This window comes from Papio anubis, chromosome 2, assembly GCF_008728515.1.
Source record: "Papio anubis isolate 15944 chromosome 2, Panubis1.0, whole genome shotgun sequence".
In the NCBI taxonomy this organism is placed as follows: domain Eukaryota; kingdom Metazoa; phylum Chordata; class Mammalia; order Primates; family Cercopithecidae; genus Papio; species Papio anubis.
In genome coordinates this window covers 105,124,925-105,146,504 of record NC_044977.1, presented here as the reverse complement: position 1 = coordinate 105,146,504, position 21,580 = coordinate 105,124,925, and the positions used below count along the sequence as shown (strand labels likewise).

At 40.4% G+C, this 21,580-nt stretch overlaps 1 protein-coding gene across 2 annotated transcripts in view; it reads right to left on the bottom strand.

Annotated features, from left to right (window-relative positions):
- Positions 1-21,580, bottom strand: part of IGF2BP2 (insulin like growth factor 2 mRNA binding protein 2) — a 196,584-nt gene that overhangs the window by 33,739 nt on the left and 141,265 nt on the right. For both annotated transcript variants that reach the window (XM_003894711.5, XM_003894712.5), the window contains exons 3-7: positions 21,007-21,055; positions 19,329-19,380; positions 15,144-15,207; positions 12,122-12,394; positions 9,810-9,944 (exon numbers count right to left, since the gene is read on the bottom strand). In XM_003894711.5, coding sequence (XP_003894760.1) covers positions 9,810-9,944; positions 12,122-12,394; positions 15,144-15,207; positions 19,329-19,380; positions 21,007-21,055 — 573 coding nt within the window. The remainder of the gene's footprint in view (positions 1-9,809; positions 9,945-12,121; positions 12,395-15,143; positions 15,208-19,328; positions 19,381-21,006; positions 21,056-21,580) is intronic.

Sequence of the window (21,580 nt, the reverse complement as noted above, 5' to 3'; positions counted from 1 at the left end):
TAAACAAGAACACAGACAGACAACTAAATAAAGTTGGACAAATTATGCATGAACAAAATGAGAGTCTCAACAAAGAGACAGAAACTATAAAAAAGAACCTAACAAATTCTGGAGCTGAAAAATACAACTGAACAGAAAAATTTGTTAGAGGAGTTCAACAACAGACTTGACCAGGCAGAGGAAAGGACCAGCAAATTTGAATACAGGTCATTTGAAGTCTTCAAGTCAGAGGATTAAAATAAATAAATACAGTGAAGAGAGACTAGGGACCTATGAGACTTGCCAAGCAGATCAATATAAGCATAATGGGCCTCCCAGAGACATGCCAAGTAGATCAACATAAGCATAATGGGAATCCCAGAAAGAAAAAAGGGAACAAAGGGGCAGAGAGCTTATTTGAAGAATAGCTGAAAAATTCCCAAATATGAAGAATGAAATGTACATACAAATCAAAAATTTTAAAGAACTCCAACTGGGACAAATCCACAGAAAACCACACTGACACACATTATAATCAAACTGCCTAAAGTCAAAGAGAGAGTACCTTCAAAGTGGCAAGAGAAAAGCAATTGTGACATACAAAGGAGCTTCTATAACACTATCTGCAGATTTCTTAGCAGAAACTTTGCAGGCCAGAAGGGAGTGGGATGATATATTTGAAGTGCTGAAAGAAACTGCCATCCAAGGATACCATGTGTGGTAAAACTGTCCTTCAAACATAAAGGAGAAATTAGGATTCCCAGATAAAAACTGAGGGACTTTATTACCACTTGACATGCTCTACAAAAAATGCTAAATTCTCTAATTTTCCTTGTGCTGTTGATTTCTGGTTTCATTCCATTGTGATCAGAAAAGATACTTTGTATGATTTCAATCTTCTTGAATTTGTTAAGATTTGTTTTGTATGTTTTCTCTCCTAGAGAGTTCCACGTGCACTTGAGAAGAACATATATTCTGCCGTTGTTGGGTGGAATGTTCTCGTATGTCTGTTGGTCTATAGTGTTGTTCCAATTCTATTTCCTTATTGTTCTTCTATCTGGTAGTTTTATCCATTATTGAAAGTGAGGCACTTAAGTTTCCTACTGATATCATGTTGCTAATTATTTCTCCCTTCAGTTCTTTCAAAGTTGACTTCATATATTTAGGAACTCTAAGGTTTGCTGTGTACATATTTATAATTGTTATATCTCCTTAGTGAATTGTTCCTTCAATATTATATAATGTCCCTCTTTGTCTCTTGTAACAGTTTTGTTTTTAGTCTATTCATCTGATATTAGTATAGCTACTCCTCCCTTGTGCTTACCATTTGCATGGAGTATCTTTTTCCATCTTTTTACTTTCAGCCTATATGTGTCTTTATATCTAAAATGAGTCTCTTGTAGACCGCATACAGTTAGATCCTGTTTTTAATCCATTTAGCCAAGAATGTGGAGTTTAATTCATTTGCACTTAAAGTAATTACAGATAGGGAAGGACTTACTTTTGTCATTTTCTTCATTGTATTCTGTATGTCTTGTAGTTTTGTCCCTTCTTTCCTTTCTTCCTGTCTTCCTTTATGTTTTGTTGATTTTTTTTTTTTTTTTTTTTTTTTTTTTTTTTTTTTTTTTTTTTTTTTTTTTTTTTTTTGAGGCCAGTCACCATCTGTCGCCCAGGCTGGAGTGCAGTGGCGGATCTCAGCTCACTGCAAGCTCTGCCTCCGGGTTCACGCCATTCTCCGGCCTCAGCCTCCCGGTAGCTGGGACTACGGCCCGCCACCTCGCCCGGCTAGTTTTGTATTTCTTAATAGAGCGGGGTTTCACGTGTTAGCCAGGATGGTCTCGATCTCCTGACCTGGCTGATCGCCCGTCTCGGCCTCCCAAAGTGCTGGGATTACAGGCTTGAGCCACCGCGCCCGGCCTGTTTTGTTGATTTTTTATAGTGATGTGCTTTGATTTTCTTTTGTGTGTGTTCTTACAGATTTTTTCTTTGTGGATACTATTGCAATTACATAAAACATCTTAAAGTCATAGCATCCTGTTTTAAACTGATAACAACTTCACTTCAATTGCATACAAAAACTCTACTTTCACCCCATCCCCAAATACCACAAATTATATCTTCATATGTTTTTATACTCATTAACAAAGATTTATATTAAAAAAAGTTTTTGTCATTTAAATTCTATGCACCAAAATTACTACAGTACAGGTTACTATATTTGTTAATATTCACCCTTACCAGATAACCATATATTTTCATATGGCTTTGTGTTGCTGTCTATCATTCTTTTATTTTATGTTTTATTTTATTGTTTTTTCTTTTTCTTTTTCTTTTTTTTTTTCTTTGAGATGGAGTTTCACTCTTTTTGCCCAGGCTGGAGTGCCATGGCATGATCTCGGCTCACTGTAACCTCCACCTCCCGGGCTAAAGTGATTCTCCTGCCTCAGCCTCCTGAGTAGCTAGGATTACAGGAGGTGTGTGCCACCACACCCGGTTAATTTTGTATTTTTAGTAGAGATGGGGTTTCATCATGTTGGCCAGGCTGGTCTCGAACTCCTGACCTTGTGATCTGCCCACCTCGGCCTCCCAAAGTGTTGGGATTTACAGGCATGAGCCACCGCACCCGGCCCCATCCTTTTATTTCAACTTGAAAAGAACCAAGCCCAAAACCAGCATAAAAATGGCAATAATAAAAATCAGAGCAGAGATAAACAAATACAACCAACAAAACTAAGAGTTGGTTATTTGAAAAGATCAACCAAACTGACAAATCCTTAGCGAGATTAAGGGAAAAAAGAGAACATTCAATAACTAAAATCAGAAATGAAAGAGGGAACACTACTACCAATACTACAGAGAGAAGAAGGATTATAAGAGAATAGTATGAAGAATTGTATGCCTATAAATTTGATAACCTAGAAGAAATGGATCAATTCCTAGAGGAAACACACAACCTACCAAGACTGAATCATGAAGAAATGGAAAGTCTGATCAGACCAATAATGAGAGATAGAATCAGTAATCAACAACCTCCCAACACAGAAAAGCCCAGGACCAGATGGCTTCATCGGAGAATGCTACCAAACATTTAAAGAAGAATTATCGCCAATCCTCCTGAAACTCTTCCAAGAAAATGAAGAGGAGGGAACAGTTCCAAGCTCATTCCGTGAGGCCAGCTTTACCCTGATTCCAAAGCCAGACAAAGACAACCCAAAAAAAGAAAACTTCAGACCATTATCTCCGATGAATACGGATGCAAAAATCCTCAACAAAATACTAGCAAATCAAATTCAGCATATGAAAAGGATTATATGCCACGATCAAGTGGGATTTGTTCCTGGAATGGAAGGTTTGTTCAGCATACAAGAATCAATTAATGGAGAGCTGGGCGCAGTGGCTTATGCCTGTAATCCCATCACTTTGGGAGGCTAAGGAAGGAGGATCACTTGAGGCCAGGGGTTCAAGACCAGCCTGGGAAACGTAGTGAGACCCCATTTCTACAAATATTTTTTTAAAAATCAATCAATATAATAAATCACATTAACAGAATGAAGGGGGGAAAAAAACACATGATCATGTCATTAGAAAAAGCGTTTGACAAACTTAACAGCCTTTCATGATAAAAACACCCAACAAAATTAGGAATAAAAGGAAATTACCTCAACATAAGAGCATTTATGAAAAGGCCACAGCTAACATCACACTCAGTGATGAAAGACTGAAAGCAAAGCTTTTCCTCTAAGACCAGGAACAAGGCAAGGATGCCCACTCCTGTCCATTTCTATTCCACATAGTACTGGAAGTCCTAGCCAGAGCAATTAGGTACAAAAAAGAAATAAAAGGCATTCAAATTGGAAAGAAAGACATAAAATGATCTCTATTCACAGATGACATGATTTTATATGTAGAAAGCCTTAAAGACTCTACAAAAAAAAAGTTAGAATAAACAAATTCAGCAAAATTGCAGGATACAAAAATCAATCAACATGCAAAAATCATTTACATTTCTATACACAACAATGAACAATCTGAAAAGGAAGTTAAGAAAACACTACCACTTACAATAGCATCAAAAAGTATAGAATACTTAAGAATAAAACTAACCAAGGAGGTAAAAGACTTGTACACTGCAAACCACAAAAGGTTACTGAAAGAAATTTGAAGGCACGAATAAATGGAAACACATCCTGTATTCATGGATTGGAATATTTAATATTGTGAAGACGTTCATACTACCAAAAGTGATCTACAGATTCAATATGAGCTCTGTCAAAATCACAGCGGGCATTGTTTGCAGAAATACAAAAATTCATATGGAATCTCAAAGGACCATGAATAGCCAAAACGATTTCGAAAAATAAGAAAGTTGAAGGGCTCAGACTTCCCGCTTTCAAAATATATTACAAAGTTACATAATCAAACAGCATAGTACTGGTATAAAAACAGATAAATAGACGAATGAAATAGAATAGAAAGCCCAGAAATAAATCCTTACGTATAGTCTCCAGTGATTTTTGACAAGGTGCTGAGCCTACTAGTTAGGGAAAGAGCAGTCGATTCACCAGATGGTGCTGGGGAAACTGGACATACACATTCTTCATTGAAGAATGAAGTTGAACCATTATTTTACACCATAAACAAAAATTAACTCAAAATACGTTAAGGACCTAAACATACGACCTAAAACTATCAAACTCCTAAGAGAAAACACGGGAAAGCTTTACGATATTGGACATGGTAAAGACTTCTTCGTTTCACCATGATACCAAAAGCATAGGCAACAAAAGCGAAATTAGACCAGTGGGAGTACATCAAACTTAAAAACTTTTGTGCATCAAAGGATATAATCAACAGAGTGAAAGGTCAACCCACGGGATGGGAGAAATATTCACCAATCATTTATTTGATAAGAGGTTTGCTATGGTTTCAAATTCCCCTCAAAACTCATGTTGAAATTTAATTGCCACTGTAACAGTGTTGAAAGATAGGACTTTTAGGAGGTGATTAGGTCATGAGTACCTTCATGAATGGATTAATGCAGTTATCACAGAGTGAATTCGTGGGCTGAGGGTGAGTTTGGACCTATTTCTTCTCTCTGTCTCTTGCACTTGCTTCTGCCTCAGGCTTTCCACCATAGGATAACCCTCACCAGATGCTGACACCACGCTCTTGGATTTCCCAGAACCATGAGCCAAATAAATTTTGTTCTTTATAATTTATCCAGGCTTGAGTATTCTGTTATAGCAGCACCAAATGGACTAATATATAGTTAATGATCAAGAATAAATAAAGGACTGCTACAACTCCTATAACAAAAGAATGAAATACTTCAATTAGAGAATGAACAAAGGATTTGAATAGACATTTCTCTAAAGATGATATACAAATGGTCAATAAATAAATAAAAAGATGCTCAATATCACCAATCATTAATCATCAGAGAAAGAAACACAAATCAAGACCACAATGAGCTGTCTGTCACCTGGTACCTATTAAGATAGCTGTTACTGAAGTAACAGAAAATAACAGGTGTTGGGGAGAACACGGAGAAACTGAAACCCCTGTGCACTGTTGGTGGGGTTGGAAAATGGAGCAACTGCTATGAGAAAAAGTACAAAGCCTCCCCGCAAAAAATTAAGAGCAGAACTACCATATGACCCAGCAATCTCACTTCTTGGCACATATCCACAAGAATTGAAAAGAGGGTCTTGAAGAAATATTTGAAAACCCATGTTCATAGCAGCATTATTCATAATAGCCAAGAAGCAGAAGAGCTCAAAATGTCCATCACCAGATGAACAGATAAACAAAATGTGGTATATACATATACTGGAATGTCATTTGGCCATAAAAAGGAAGGAAAACTTGTTACATGCTATAACATGGATGAACCTTGAGGACACTATGCTAAGTAAAATAAGCCAGTCATAAAAGAATAATAGTATATGATTCTACCTATATGAGGTATCTAGAGTAGTCCAATTCACAGAAAGAAGTGGTGATTACCAGAGGCTGACGGGAGAGGGAAAAAAAGAGTTGTTTAATAGGCACAGAGTTCCAGATTTACAAGATGAGAAGGTTCTGGAGATCTGTTTCACAGCTATGTGAATATACTTAAGACTACCAAAAAGCACACTTAAAATTTATGATTAAGATAGTCATTTTTTTTTTTTTTTTCCTGAGATGGAGTCTCGCTCTGTCACCCAGGCTAGAATGCAGAAGTTCACTCTCGGCTCCCTGCAACCTCCGGCTCCTGGGTTCCAGCGGTTCTCATGCCTCAGCCTCCCGAGTAGCTGGGACTACAGGCATTCGCCCCCACACCTGGCTGATTTTTGTATTTTTAATAGAGATGAGGTTTCACCATGTTAGCCAGACTGGTCTTGAACTCCTGACCTCAAGTGATTCACCTGTCTCGGCCTCCCAAAGTGCTGGGATTATAGGTGTGAGCCGCCATGCCTGGCCAAGATGGTAAATTTTATGTTATAGTTATTTAACCACAACTTTTAAAGAAGTTTTCTGAAAAAAGGACACAAGGAAGGGATGCCCTCTCCCTCAATTTGTAACTTTTTATGGAGATGCACATCTGAAATCACTACAGCCATCCTATTATTACCAAGGGAACGTGAGACATGCTCAGGAGCGTAAAGCAGAAAAATGTCCTGGGTCTTTGGGCCCATGATTCAACTGACCTTGGAGCCGTGTGCCTCAGGACTTCTTGTTCTGTGACACGACATCCTTTTCCTATTGGTTACACCACTTGTATTTTCCGTTGCTTGAGACCAAAAGCATCTAACTGATTGCATTACTACTGCCTCAAAATAAAGGGGGTGCTTGAAGAAGCTCCATTAGAAAGTAACTTTCAGAGGGCAGGCATTTTTGTCAGCTTTGTTCACTGCTGAGTTCCTGGCACATAAAATAGTGCCTGGCACATAGTGAGTGCTCAATAAATATTTGGTAAACGAACAAAAAGAAAGTTTAGGATCTCTGTTCTCCTATATCCTCTACCTCTTATTCAGTTCCTTCAGGGCTCTGTCACCTACATAGGGAGGCCTTCTCTGAAACCCTCAAATCTTTGTCCCCCTAAAACCCTCATTAGAACCTCCAGTTACATGTCATCATTGGATACGACATTTTTCCACTGTAGCATTTCTTTTTTTTCTTTTCTTTTCTTTTTTTGAGATGGAGTCTCGCTCTGTCACCCAGGCTGGAGTGTAGTGGCACGATCTCGGCTCACTGCAACCTCCACCTCCCAGGTTCAAGTGATTCCCCTGCCTCAGCTTCCCAAGTAGCTGGGACTTCAGGCATGCACCACCACACCCAGCTAATTTTTGTATTTTCAGTAGAGACAGGATTTCACTATATGTTGGCCAGGCTGGTCTCGAACTCCTGGCCTCAAGTGATGCGCCTGCTTCGGTGTCCCAAAGTGCTGGGATTATAGGTGTGAGCCACCGCGCCCGGCCTCACTGTAGCATTTCTTATAGCTGCACTTAATTATTTACTGGCATAATTACTCATTATTTGTTTAATGACTCTCTCTCCCACTGGACTGCTCCATCAAAGCAGGAACCAAGGGGTGAAAAAATGGTATGTGGGGAAGGAAAAAAAAAAGCAGGAACCAAGTCCTGCTCATGGTTGTAGCCTCAGCCTCCAGCAGTGATTAGCACAGCGCAGGCACTTAAAAATTTTTTTTTCTAACATATTCAAACTCTATCTTGGCTCTACATGAAAACATAAAAATCCAAGTTGTAAATTAGTCTTTTTGACTAATTTAGAATTTTATTAACTTGTTTGCACCTAGGTTGAAGAATCAAGGAAGGTGGCTGGGCGTGGTGACTCACGCCTATAATGCCAGCACATTGGGAGGCCAAGGCGGGTGGATCACATGAGCTCAGGAGTTCGAGACCAGCCTGGGCAAGATGGTGAAACTCTGTCTCTACTACAAAAATTAGCTGGGCGTGGTGGCAGGCGCCTGTGATCCCAGCTGCTCAGGATCTGAGGTAGGAGAATTGCTTGAACCCAGGAAACAGGAGGTTGCAGTGAGCCGAGATTGTCCATTGCATTCCAGCCTGGGTGACAAGAGTGAAACTCCATCTTTAAAAAAAAAAAAAAAAAAAAAAAAGAATCCATAAAGGTATTATTTACTAAGTTCCCAGGAACTTGGATGAGAAATGTCTTTTTCAAATTAAGCTGTGGCATTTGGGGGATTTCAAAAGCCCCAGTAGAATAAATATTTCATAATAGAAAGGATAGAGTCTCTTATGAAATCTAAGAATAGATTTGTAATGTTCTTCTTTTAAGGACCATTTTCATCTTCTTGGTTTTGGAACACTCATGTTTGACATTATTTGATTCATCTCTCACTACTTCTCTATAAAACTGCCACTGCTACCCACAAACAGATTTTGCCAAACTGAAAATCTCCTTTTTCTTTTTTTAGGGACAGGGTTGTGCTCTGTCACCCAAGCTGGAGTATGGTGATGCAATCATAGCTCATTGCTCAAATTCTTGGGCTCAAGCAAGGCTGCCGCAGCCTCCTGAGGAGCTGAGACTACAGGTATACGCCACCATACCCAACTAATTTTTTAAATTTTTTGTAGAGATGGAGGTCTCACTATGTTGCCCAGCCTGGTCTCAAACTCCTAGCCTCCAGCGATCTTCCTGCCTTGGCCTCCCAAAGCACTGAGATTACAAGTATGAGTCACTGCACCCAGCCTGAAAGTCTATTTTTATTGTATTATCTATTCCATCACCACTCATTCATTTATAATACAAAGTTAATTTGTTTGGTAAGAACTGTATTTGCCATTCAAACTGGGACAACCCTCATTACACTGTGGAATCCTGTAATTACTTCATAAAATAAGGGGAAAGGGCTGGGCACGGTGGCTCACGCCTGTAATCCCAGTACTTTGGGAGGACGAAGTGGGCAGATCATTTGAGGTCAGGAGCTCAAAACCACCCTGGCCAACATGGTGAAACCTTGTCTCTACTAAAAATACAAAAATTAGCTGGGCACAGTGACGCACACCTGTAATCCCAGCTACCCAGGAGGCTGAGGCAGGAGAATCACTTGAACCCAGGAGGCGAAGGTTGCAGTGAGACGAGATTGCACTACTGTACTCCAGCCTGGGGCAACAGAGTGAGACTCTGTCTCAAAAAAAAAAAAAAAAAAAAAAAAAAATGGGGAAGTTGGGACGAAGGAGTGGAAGAAGAATAAAGCAGCCATGTGGAAACTAGTTTCTACTACTTAAGGAAATGTAATGCAATGTTAACAGTGTAAACAGTTTAGAAGCACGGTGGGAGAAACCTTTTCCAGGACAATAAATGATAGCTTTGGTGACAACATACATTCTACACTTGCAGTGTCCAATACGATGGACATTAGCTATATACACAGCTAGTGAACTCTGAGTGAGTAAAAATAAAACACTCAGTTCCTCCACTGTACTAGTCACATTTCAAATACTCAACAGCAACATGTGGCTAGTGGCTGACCTGTTGCACAGGGCAGATATAGTTCTATCATTGCAGAAAGTCCTATTGGACAGCATGAGTCTATGTGTTCCTCCCAATAATTACTATCAATGGGTGATAGAAGCATTAAAATCACCGAGAGAGACACGCAAGTGGAGAGACAGCCATACTGTAAATGCAAAAGATCTACTTCCCACTGCATTCTACTTGGGAATAAATTTCTTAAACATATTCCCTCCCTGCCTCCGTTACTGAGTAACAGATTTGGAGTTTTTAAAAAAAACCTCTTTGGTTAAATGAGGGAGAATCTACTCTTTTTCTCTGTTGAGTGATCTGGGCATTGAATGCAAACTTACAGTTTGGTCTCATCTGCCTCTTTCTGCATGATTTCAAGAATCATGCGGCATGCTTCAGAAGTCCCCTCTGGGGTGGCATGGATGGTGACAGGCTTCTCTGCAGCTCCAGAGTTCTCTTTTCTATGGATGTCTACCCTGTAGGAAAAGAATCAGGAGCCATGATTACAAGGTCATCTGGATAGGACCCTAGTCCCAAGAAAGCGTCACACCAGCCAATGTACAGCAAGGACACAGACAGACAAGGAGGCATCATCAGCACGTTTGCAATCAATGCCATTCTCCAAGAAGGAGGCAAGCAGTGCAAGGGGTCTTGTGCCAAATTTTAATTATTTGCAGCTCCATTTAGACGGGAACGGTTCTTACAGGAGTGCTGTAGGACAAAGGCACTAAGCCAACTCAGTAATGAAGCCAGTTTGGTAAATGAAGTATTTTGTGTAGTCTTTCAAATGACTGCAGAAGTGAAGAGTAAAGTGAGAAGGATAATACTGCACATTGGCACAGTGCCGGTCTCTGAACTGATTGCAGCTTTTAAAAGCCATATGTTAATCCAAATCCAAACACCAAATTCAAGCAAGCTTTATATATTTGAGTGTGGATAGAAAACAGAGGCATGCCCTCTCTCTGCCTCTCTAAGTTTTTGGTTTCCTTTCCATTGGCAGCCTGCCATTAAGACTAATGGCTCAAAAGCTTGATGACTTTATCAGACTTCTTTGGGTAGCTGTGGTCCTACCTGTTTTTGTTAACTTTCAAAATTACATACTTGATTATATCCTTTTTACTCTGGCTGTGAGAAAGCCTAGAGCCAAGTCTCTGGTTGACTTCTAAAAAATGGGCACACTTTGAGAGCTAACCCCACTTCTATTTAAACTTGTTACATTTTTTTCCTCAAGCCACCTTAAACGATTTTTGAAACAAAAAGACATAAATAAAAGTCACTTTCACAGTGAACTTGGAGGGAAAGCCAGGGCTGATTTAAAAATAAAAGGAATACCAAACAGTGACCTCCCTCTCTATTTCTTCACTTCTCTCCTAAGATGCAGCACTGCAGACTCATCCATATCAGTGTCTATTATTTGGGGATATATAAGACATTTTGAAGAAAATAGCATTTCTCTTTCAGGTTACAAGACACTCACTGAATGACCCGAATAAAGTGCACTAGCCCATGTAAATAATTACTATGTGTCAGTAATTGGGTGCTTTGCAATTTAAGTACTTTCATATTAATTATTTCACTCAATCTGCCTGATTATGCTAATTGTCATAATAATCCTGGCAAAACAGACAGGAACCCTCTATTTATTTATTTATTTAGAGGTGGCGTTTCACTCTGTTGCCCAGGCTGGAGAGCAGTGAGCAGCCATCTTGACTCACTGCAACCTCCACCTCCTGGGTTCAAGCGATTCTCCTGCCTCCGCCTCCCAAGTAGATGGGATTACAGGCATGAGCCACTGCACCTGGCTAATTTTTGTATTTTTAGTAGAGATGGGGTTTCACCATGTTAGCCAAGCTGGTCTCGAACTGCTGACCTCAGATGATCCCCCTGCCTTAGCCTCCCAAAGTGCTGGGATTACAGGGGTGAGCCTCTGTAATACAGAGGGTGCCTGGCCTGAACCCTCTTTTTATAGAAGAAGCAAATGATGCTCAGAGAGGTTAACATCTTTTCCAAGATCATAAAACCATTTAAAGTGCTACAACTTGAACGTGAGTCTTTGTTTTCAAGTCCTAAGCTTGCTTTATTACATCATGCTACAGTCTTAGGAGGATATAAAATCAACAACTCCACAAGACATTTTATTCACTCCAACTCTTATAACCAGTTTAGTCTCCTTGAACAGAGAGGAAACTAAACAGAAGGCCAGTGTGCTTTATTTCTTGCTTGACGTGGCAGTGACTCACCCACTTCTTTGTGAGACTACCTATGTGGTCACAAAGAATGGCCACCCTCAGGGATCTGACTCAGGGGAAGAGGAAGAGCTATGATGAGTGGGTTCTAGGATCCCGCAGAGCTCTACACCTCTGCTTTTGTAGAAATCGATGCATCCATAAGCATTAGTTCGCTTACAGGAACAGTCCTGGCTGTGAGGTTATCAGTACCCTCTTTATGAACCTTTAGCCTCTCAGCATGAAAGCTTATCACAGCCCCCAGCTTGATGTTAGTCTGTTAGTAGTCCTGTTGAAAGAAGCCACTGTTTCTGACAGCACAGCCCCCCACTGCTGATGTAAGCAGTTGTGACCTAAGAGTGGCTGAGACCCACCAGCACGCAGGGGACCCCTCAGAAGGAAGCAAAGGAAGCCCCAGAGGCACGTACCGGGACTGGGTCTGCTTAGTGATGTTCTTTATGGTCAAGCCCTCCTTTCCGATGATGGCACCAACAAACTGGGTGGGGACCAGGATCCGCAGCGGGAAATCAATCTGTCTGGCCTGAGAAGTGCCCCCAGGGGCGTGGCCTTGCTCCCGGGAAGAGTGGTCCCCACGCTGGGCTCGCTGAGGGGGCGAAGGGGAGCTCACCTCTTCATCCGGGATGTAGGAAATCTTGAAGGAGTAGTTCTCAAACTGATGCCCGCTAAGCTTCTCCATGGCTCTGAAATGCAGCAGGAAGGGGAGCTTCATCAGAAACCAACATCAAGAAAGATCCTCCTGCAAGACTGGTTCATTCACTCCCCATTTAATAGGCACCTATATAGGTGCCATGCCAGGCACTGAACATACAGTGGTGAGCAAGACAGACACCATCGCCGCTTCCTCAGGGCTTGCGGTTAACAGTTAAACAAGTAATCACAATGGATCAGCCTGGTCAGGCTTCATATCCAACATTGCAGCCTGGTTTCTCCACCACTCCAAGGCCATTTCCCCCTTATCAAAAACTCTTATAAATATCAGCATAAAATTATGACTCATTTCTTCTCATTTTAATTATCATACATATTATTGAAAATTCAGAAATATGTAGGTGCAAATAAAATCCTAATCCGCTATCTTTACTGTCTTTCTTAAATATAAACATATTATTGTTTATAAAAATGGGTTAATGTTGTACATACTATTTTCTAACCTTTAAAAAAAATTAATATTCTAAACACTTTTTAATGTCATTAAATACCTTTCAGTATAATTTTCTCACACATGACTCAACTGCAGTATCAGTATAATTTTTAATGACTGTTTAACATTCTATTGATTCACCATAGTGAATCAATTGCAATTGATCCTTTATAGTTAGATATCTGTTGTGTCCAACTTTTACAGTTACATACAGTGTCACCATCGACATTTTAGCAACTACAACTTTGCACAGAGGACAAATTCCTAGCAGAATTGTTAAGTATTGCCCAGTGGTCCCCTGGAATGGTTTCAACATTTATGATCCCATAGCAGTTTAGGAGAGAGCATTTGTATCCTCGAATCTTCAAATGCACAGAGTGCTGTTATTTAAAGATATTTATCAATTTGATAGGGGATAAATGATACACCACTATTATATTCTTAAAATGACATGAAGTAGAATATCCTTTTTAGTATATTTTTAGCAGAATTAACCCAATTTTACTAGGTTAATGTTTAGGACTTGTAAATTTATTATGAAAAAGCACCTTTTGAATTTAATAAAAGCAATAAAGTAATATCATGTACAGAGGTCCACCCAAGCAGCAGCTAGATAAGGGCTGTGGACTTCAGTTGTTGGTATATCTCCACTTACAAATGTGTACAAGGTAAAGTTAACACTAAATGAACTATTACCTTTTTTTTTTGAGACAGAGTTTCGCCCTTGTTGACTAGGCTGGAGTGCAATGGCACAATCTCGGCTCACTGCAACCTCTGCCTCCCAAGTTCAAGCAATTCTCCTGCCTCAGCCTCCCGAGTAGCTGGGATTACAGGCATGCGCCACCACACCCGGCAAATTTTGTATTTTTAGTAGAGACGGGGTTTCTCCATGTTGGTCAGGCTGGTCTTGAACTCCCGACCTCAGGTGATCCGCCCATCTCAGCCTCCCAAAAGGCTGAGATCACAGACATGAGGCACTATGCCAGGCCTGAATTATTACCTTTTTCAATGCAAAATTAACATTTTGAAAACTAGCAGTATGAAAATGGATTAAATATCTTTGTATATTGAAAAATAACACTATAATCCTGGGATGTATAGCTAAGGTTATGCCACATCCATAAAGCAAGACCAAATGTGACCATAATTCTAGTTATAATAACCTGACAGGTACTTTAAGGACCTCCTACAAAAAAGGAACTTGTTTTTGTTGGTCTTTTAGAGATAGTGGTCTCACTATGTTGCCCAGGCTGGCCTCAAACTCCTGGTTTCAAGTAATCCTCACCCTCCCAAGCAGCCGGGATTATAAGCATGTGCCACCACATCTGGCTGCTGCTGCTGAGAGGCAGCGTCTCGATCTGTTGCCCAGGCTGGACGGTAGTGGTGCAATCACAGCTTACTGCAGCCTTACCATCTTGGGCTCAAGTGAGCCTCCTGCCTCAGCCTCCCAAGTAGCTGGGACTATAGGTGTAAGCCACCATTCCCAGCTAATTTTTAAAATTGTTTTTGCAGAGACCAGATCTCCCTATGTTGTCCAGGTTGGTCTCAAACTCTTGGGCTCAAGCAATCCTCCGGCCTTGCCCAAAATGCTGGGATTACAGGCATGAGCCACCAAGCCTGGCCTCATTGTATTTTAAGAGACTTGATCTCATGTCCATTAATAGCTAAGCTCAAAATTAACCATCCCTGAAGTAATGAATGGGCACTGGAAAGAGGATGGGGATCGGAGAAAAGAACTCAAACCAGGTGCTACTGATTAATCACTCTCAAGACAATTCTCTCAGCTGCTGCTGTCACTGAGGTGGATTCCCTCTTAATGTTACACACACAAGATTGATGTTTTGGTATAGGCTTGTGTTGGTTCCTCATGGTGCATGGAGGAAACTCTAGGTAAAAGTGGTCCCAAGTGTTTGGCAAAGCAGAGTCTAGGGGACACAGTGTCACAGATATGGTGCCCTCTATTCCTGATCATGTCAAGACACAGCTCCTATCTTGGTTTTGATGCCAAGGCTCAACATTTTTCAAGTCTCTACGCAGTCCACAAATATCCTGGTGCGAATGTCCTGGAGCTCCACTGACATGTCAAAGATGGCAGGAACACCCTGGAGCCCTACCAACATGTCAAAGGTGGCTCAGACGCCGTGGAGCTCCATGGATACATCAAAGGTAGCAGATATCCAGCTCACAGATCTGCATCTTTTTAGAAAACATTTAAAAACACAGAACTCAATGGAATTCAAAGATGAAAACAAATAAATTTAAACAGAAATAAGCCCAAATCTGCTTACATTTTTGCTTCTTCCCTTGTTGCATACGTGACGTTGACAACGGCGGTTTCTGTGTCTGTGTTGACTAGGGGAAAAGCAAAAACTACACTGTCATAGGAAAAAGCACTGTCACCCTCTGGCTTAATGTAAACAGACAAACTTTAGAGAAAAACGCATAAAAACCCTCATCACACTGGCTCCATAGTTATCTGAATGTCTGTGTTTATTCATCTGAGTTCACAGTAATTTGTAATCAATTGTACATAACACATTCGTGATCAATCGTATAAACAACTCAGAACCGTATTTTCCACATATTGTATAAACACTTTTATAGATATTTTGTATCAGTACATTTTCTTTGTATCTTTTATTTCTAATGTCTATATAAAATTGCAGTGAGTCAAATGTACCATGACGTGCCTAACCACTCCCCAGTTGTTGGCAAGTAGGCTGTTCCCACTATTTGCTATTCTAAATAGTGTTGCTAAAAATCACCTTTGTTGCAAACATTACTGGATTGTGTGTTCTTCTGAATTACTTCTTTAGGCTAAAATCACAGAAGAAAAGTAATGCAGTAAAAGAACACGATGATTTTTTTTTTTTTTGAGACAGAGTCCTGCTCTGTCGCCCAGGCTGGAGTGCAGTGGCGCGAACGAGGCTCACTGCAAGCTCAAGCTCCGCCTCCCGGGTTCACGCCAGTCTCCTGTCTCAGCCTCCCAAGTAACTGGGACTACAGGTGCCTGCCACAATGCCCGACTAATTTTTGTATTTTTAGTAGCGACGGGGTTTCGCCATGTTAGCCAGGATGGTCTTGATCTCCTGACCTCGTGATCCGCCTGCCTTGGCCTCCCAAAGTGCTGGGATTACAGGCGTGAGCCACTGTGCCCAGCCGCCACGATGCTTTTTAATGTGTATTTTCAGACTGGTCTCCTAGAAGTTTGTATCAATTTATTGCATCACTATCAAAGTATGAGTTTTAATTATAATTTGCATTAATTCTTAAATAATTGGATATACATATAAAACAATAAGAAAATGTTTTAATTTAAATTATTCATTCATTGACAAGGTTGAACCATCACTATTTTTGTTTCCCTTTGACTGAACTTTTTGACTGTGTGAATTAAATCTAATAAATAAAACCGACAATTCTAATTTCCTTGGCTAAAAGAGAAAAGTATAAACTCTATGACTGGCCAATAAGGGATTACTCTTGTGAACTGTCTTATCATAGATCATAATTTCTTGCTTCTTCTTCTATAGTTAGAAATTAAAAATAAATTCAAATGCCAGAGAAAACTGTCTCAATCCAAGCCAGTAAACTTAAACACCAAAAATATATGTTTCCCAAAACAAACACAGGTGACTAGATCAATTCTTCCCTTTAAGACATTTAAGCTGTTGGGAGTTTGGAGTTAACAACAACATAAAGTTAATAAGAATTCAAGAAAATTATGATAAAGCTGCTGTCCAAAGTAATAATAAAACTGTATAATGTACGATTCTTTACCCTGGACCCATGCTTGAGCTTCAAGAATTCGATAAACCCCTCCAAAATGATTCAAACTGGTGGAAATGTGAATTTTTCTGATTATTTTATAAGATTTGCAAAGGGACCTGAGACTCCAAAAAACTTAAGGACTACTGTTAAAAATACTGTTTGTTAAATAACTTTAAAGTAGTTGCAGCCTTTATGGGTTGCAGGGAGCTGTATGTAATGCTCAGAAAGAGCTGCCACTGAGAATGACATGAATAAACCCGAGCTCAGCCCTGGCCTTTGCCTGGAGTGTCCATAGCACACTTTAATTAACACTTAACCCAGAAAAGTCCTCACAGTGCAAAACAGGGGAGATGCAGCCCATAACTGTCCTCTCTCAGTGCTGACACAGAGAATGCTACAAAGGTTTCATATTTGCTGCTTTCTAGTGCTACAGATGAGACTGTAGACTCCCAGAAAGGGCTGGGTTTGAACCTCCTGAATAAAGCTATCCATTAGAATTCTCAGATTCTGTGGTCACTTCTTAGTCATATTCTCTGTTCTTCAAAGATGTTAGTCTTCAGGAAATCAGGCAGTTCTTTCATTCTGCGACGAGCTAAGCTCCATTCAAATAATTTATTTCACTGGACATGAAAGTTCTATAAAGTTGCCTAAAACTCTACTGAAAATATTTTCCTGCTGAATCAGGAATCACTCATGTAACAGGACAAAACAATAGCCCAATAGTTCTATCCTGTTGTTGTTAGGCAGCTAGAAACTGGGGGTTCTCTAGGGCACAGCTGCCCTGGGAGCTGTAAACTGCCCCAGGGACCTGGAATATATTTTTCTTGTGTAGCATTGTCCTGAGTTTATAATATAATCTTAATTAGTAACTTTTACAGGTTCATATCTGCAAGGCCATATTGCCTACAACATCCAATCACTACAATGTCTTCTTTTCTGCCGGGCATGGTGGCTCACGCCTGTGATCCCAGCACTCTGGGAGGCCGAGGTGGGTGGCTCAGTTGAAGCCAGGAGCTTGACGCCAGCCTGGCCAACATGGTGAAACCCCGCCTCTACTAAATATACAAAAATTAGCCAGTCATGGTGGCACTCACCTATAATCCCAGCTACTAGGGAGGCTGAGGCACGAGAATCGCTTGAACCCGGGAGGTGGAGGTTGCAGGGAGTGGAGATCGTGCTCCTGTGCTCCAGCCTGGGCAACAGAGTGAGACTCCGTCTCAAAAAAAAAGAGAGAGTCTCCTTTCCATGTTGAAGGAAATAAGAACTAAGAAATAGAATCCTTGTAATCATGTCTTCTTTCTGAGCTCTTTCCCTTCACCTTTGGGCATGGGCAGGCAGCAGCATGAAACTGAATAGTATCTGAATAATTACTGCTTTTAAACTATTAAACTGGCAGAATAGATCACATATAAGAAAATAGGTTATTTGCCATTTTTCCTAAGTGAACTTGAACAATCCCTTAAGCTTATGTATGACTCTGCTGTCTACGAACACCTTACACAGGTTCTCTTTGGGTGCCACAACTATTCGGTGATACAGGAAGGGTAGAAACTTTTCTCTCAATTTTACACTTGTGCATACTGAGTCAGTGAGGTTAAGTGACTTTTTCAAGGGTTTGCAGTCAGTAAATGACTGAATTTACACATTCTGTTTTCTAGGTCAAATCAAAAATAATCTTGATCACGTATTATTGCCTGTGACGTCAGGAGTTTGGAATCTACTTCTCTGGGACTCTTAAAGAGCTACATAAGATAACAACTTTAGGTACCATTGTTTTTCTTTTAAAAATCACAGTATTTCATGCTTTAGAAGATAAAAAAGAAGCTGGCAGGAAGAAAAGTATCTTCTGAGCATTTTCAGCACCGTTCCTTAGACAGGTGTTCTCAAACTTGAGTGTACACAAAAATCACTTCGGGGTTTTTTTTTTTTTGAGACGGAGTCTCACTCTGTCGCCCAGGCTGGAGTGCAGTGGTGTAATCTTGGCTCACTGCAACCTCCACCTCCTGGGCTCAAGCGATTCTCGTGCCTCAGCCTTCCAAGTAGCTGGGATTGCAGGCATGCACCACCATACCTGGTTAATTTTATATTTTTAATAGAGATGGGGTTTTGCCATGTTGGCCAGGCTGGTCTCGAACTCTTGGCCTCATGTGATCTGCCTGCCTGGGTGTCCCAAAGTGCTGGGATTATAGGCATAGGCCACCACGCCTGGCCTCGGGTGCTTTTTAAAATATAGATTCAAGAGCTCTTCCCTGCAAGACTCTTACTCAGTAGGTCTACAGTAAGCCCTAGGAATCTGCATTTCACAAGCGCTTCAAGGGATTATTGGTATAGGAGTCCTATTCGTTGGGTAACACTCAGTTCAAGACATTAGGGATCTGTTTCTCTTATCCAGGAAAAGGAAAGTAGCAACCGTGTAAATCCAATTACTCCTAAGTGAATTAAGCTTACCCTAGCCTGACAGCACTTGAGCACACTGCACAGTATATGAGAAACAGCTTGTAAATAATATTCCTCGAAAAGGCAAACTATATAGACATAGAGAGAGACAGGTATCTCTAACACATAGATGTAAATACATATACTCTAGGAAGTTTATTTCAAAGAAATATGAACTTAATATTTCTCCCTGGAGTTGACCTAATCTATAAGAAATAACAGGTAATATCTCACTCCAAAACCAGGCTAACTTCCTCAGTTATTACCTTGTTCCACATTCTCCACTGTCCCATATTGAGCCAAAAGTCCATCCAACACCTAAAAGAGAAAGCTTCCATGTCAGAATGGGAAGGCAAGATCATACGTACAAAAAACACTACAGTGATATCCCCCCGCAAATGAATTAAAGAAAAATAAAAAGATGGTTATAGGAATAATCTAATTAAATTGATATTTCAGGTCTTCCATAAAAACAGAACTGAACAAACATATAGGACCTTCATTCGCTTATTGGCTCCCAAATAATCTGTTCACTAAGGTTACACAGCAGAATTTCAGTCTTAGTAACTGTTAACAATCACATTCATCATGATGGTTGGAACACACTACTCTTATAATGAGAAGCAGAATAAAGTACAAGGCTCACTCCACTTTCTTGAAATATTTAACAATTCTTTTACAAGGATCTCTTCATTTTACAAGGTAATAGGATGTGTACGTTTGAAATTTTCCATGATAATCAGGTTTTTTGTTTTGTTTTGTTTTGTTTGAAATGGAGTCTCCCTCTGTCACCCACACTGGAATGCAGTGGCACCATCTTGGCTCACAGTAACCTCCACCTCCTGGGTTCCAGTGCAGCAATTTTCCTGCCTCAGCCTCCTGAGTAGCTGGGACTACAGGTGTCCGTCACCACGCCCAGCTAATTTTTGTATTTTTAGTAGAAACGTGGTTTCACCATGTTGGCCACACTAGTCTCAAACTCCTGACCTCAGTGATCCTCCTGCCTTGGGCCCCCGAAATGCTGGGATTTACAGGCATGAGCCACCATGCCCAGCCAATAATCTTTTTTTTTTTTTTTAAGTAATAAAAACATTAGATAAAACATTCTTTCCTTTAAGGCACTGTGATTTTCTTTGGGTTGGGGAATAAAATATGGGGCAGTTTGTTTTTAAATAATGCAATAAGGCCACTCCTCATATTCTTATTTTATTTTAAGGTAGAAATCTTATAAGCTTTACAACTCTGAAAACATAACTTAACTATTACAGCAACTAATTCAAAACAAACAAAAAATTCTGCTAAAACCAACAAAGACTTTTCTACTTTTGTTGCCTTTTCATCAACTTTTTTTTTTTTTTCAAATTACAATCTGGAAAGATAAAAATCTTTTTTAAAATCATGAGATACAAGGCAGGTGGATTGCTTGAGCCTAAGAGTTCGAAGCCAGCCTGGACAACATAGCAAAACCTCATCTCTACAAAAAATACAAAATTAGCCAGGCGTGGTGGCATGCATCCATAGTCCCAGCTACTCGGGAGATTGGGGTGGGAAGATCCTGGACCCGGCTGCAGTGAGCCATGATTGGGCCACTGCACTCCAGCCTGGGTGACAAAGTGAGACACTGTTTCAAACAAACCAACCAACAAACCATGAGATACAAATCACGAACCAGGTATATATTTTGTTTCTTGGCTTATTTGCTGGTGCTTGGTAGCATGGTACTTGAAAAGACAGAGCCTGAGGGATCAAAGTACCCATTCTATGAAAGAAACAAATACGACCCCAAACTCATTACAGATCACATACATGAGGGTACTGAAAAGAAAGAGGCAGGAGGCAGAAGCTTTGTGGGAAACTCTGAGGCCCTCTAATTCCTAAATGTAAAATGGAACTAAAGAAGGGAGAAATGTCTCATCAACCCATTAAAAATTGACACTGGCTTACCTCCCACTGCAGGTGAGGAGGGATGTTTCGAATCTGAATTTTCCTGCTCCTGTAAAGACAAAACCACAGACTATAACACTTTCTCCAGGACACAAACTATAGCAAATAATAAAAACCGGCTTAAATCTGTTATTTGAGTTGCTTTCTCACTGTGTTCACCATGGCATCAACAAAAAATTCCTAGTGTGAATCAAGAGCACAATTGTTTGGTTGTTGTATTTTTCGAGACAGAGTCTCGCTTTGTCGCCAAGGTGGGGTACAGGTGGTGTGGTCTTGGCTCACTGCAACCTCTGCCTCCCGGGTTCAAGTGATTCTCCTGCCTCAGCCTCCCAAATAGCTGGGATTACAGGTGCCCACCACCACATCTAATTTGTGTGTGTGTGTGTGTGTGTTTTTTTTTTTCCAGATGGACTCTCGCTCTGTTCTCCAGGCTGGAGTGCAGTGGCATGATCTTGGCTCACTGCAACCTCTGCCTCCCGGGTTCAAGTGATTCTCCTGCCTCAGCCTCCTGAATAGCTGGGATTACAGGTGCCCACCACCACACCTGATTTTTGTGGGCTTTTTTTTTTTTTTA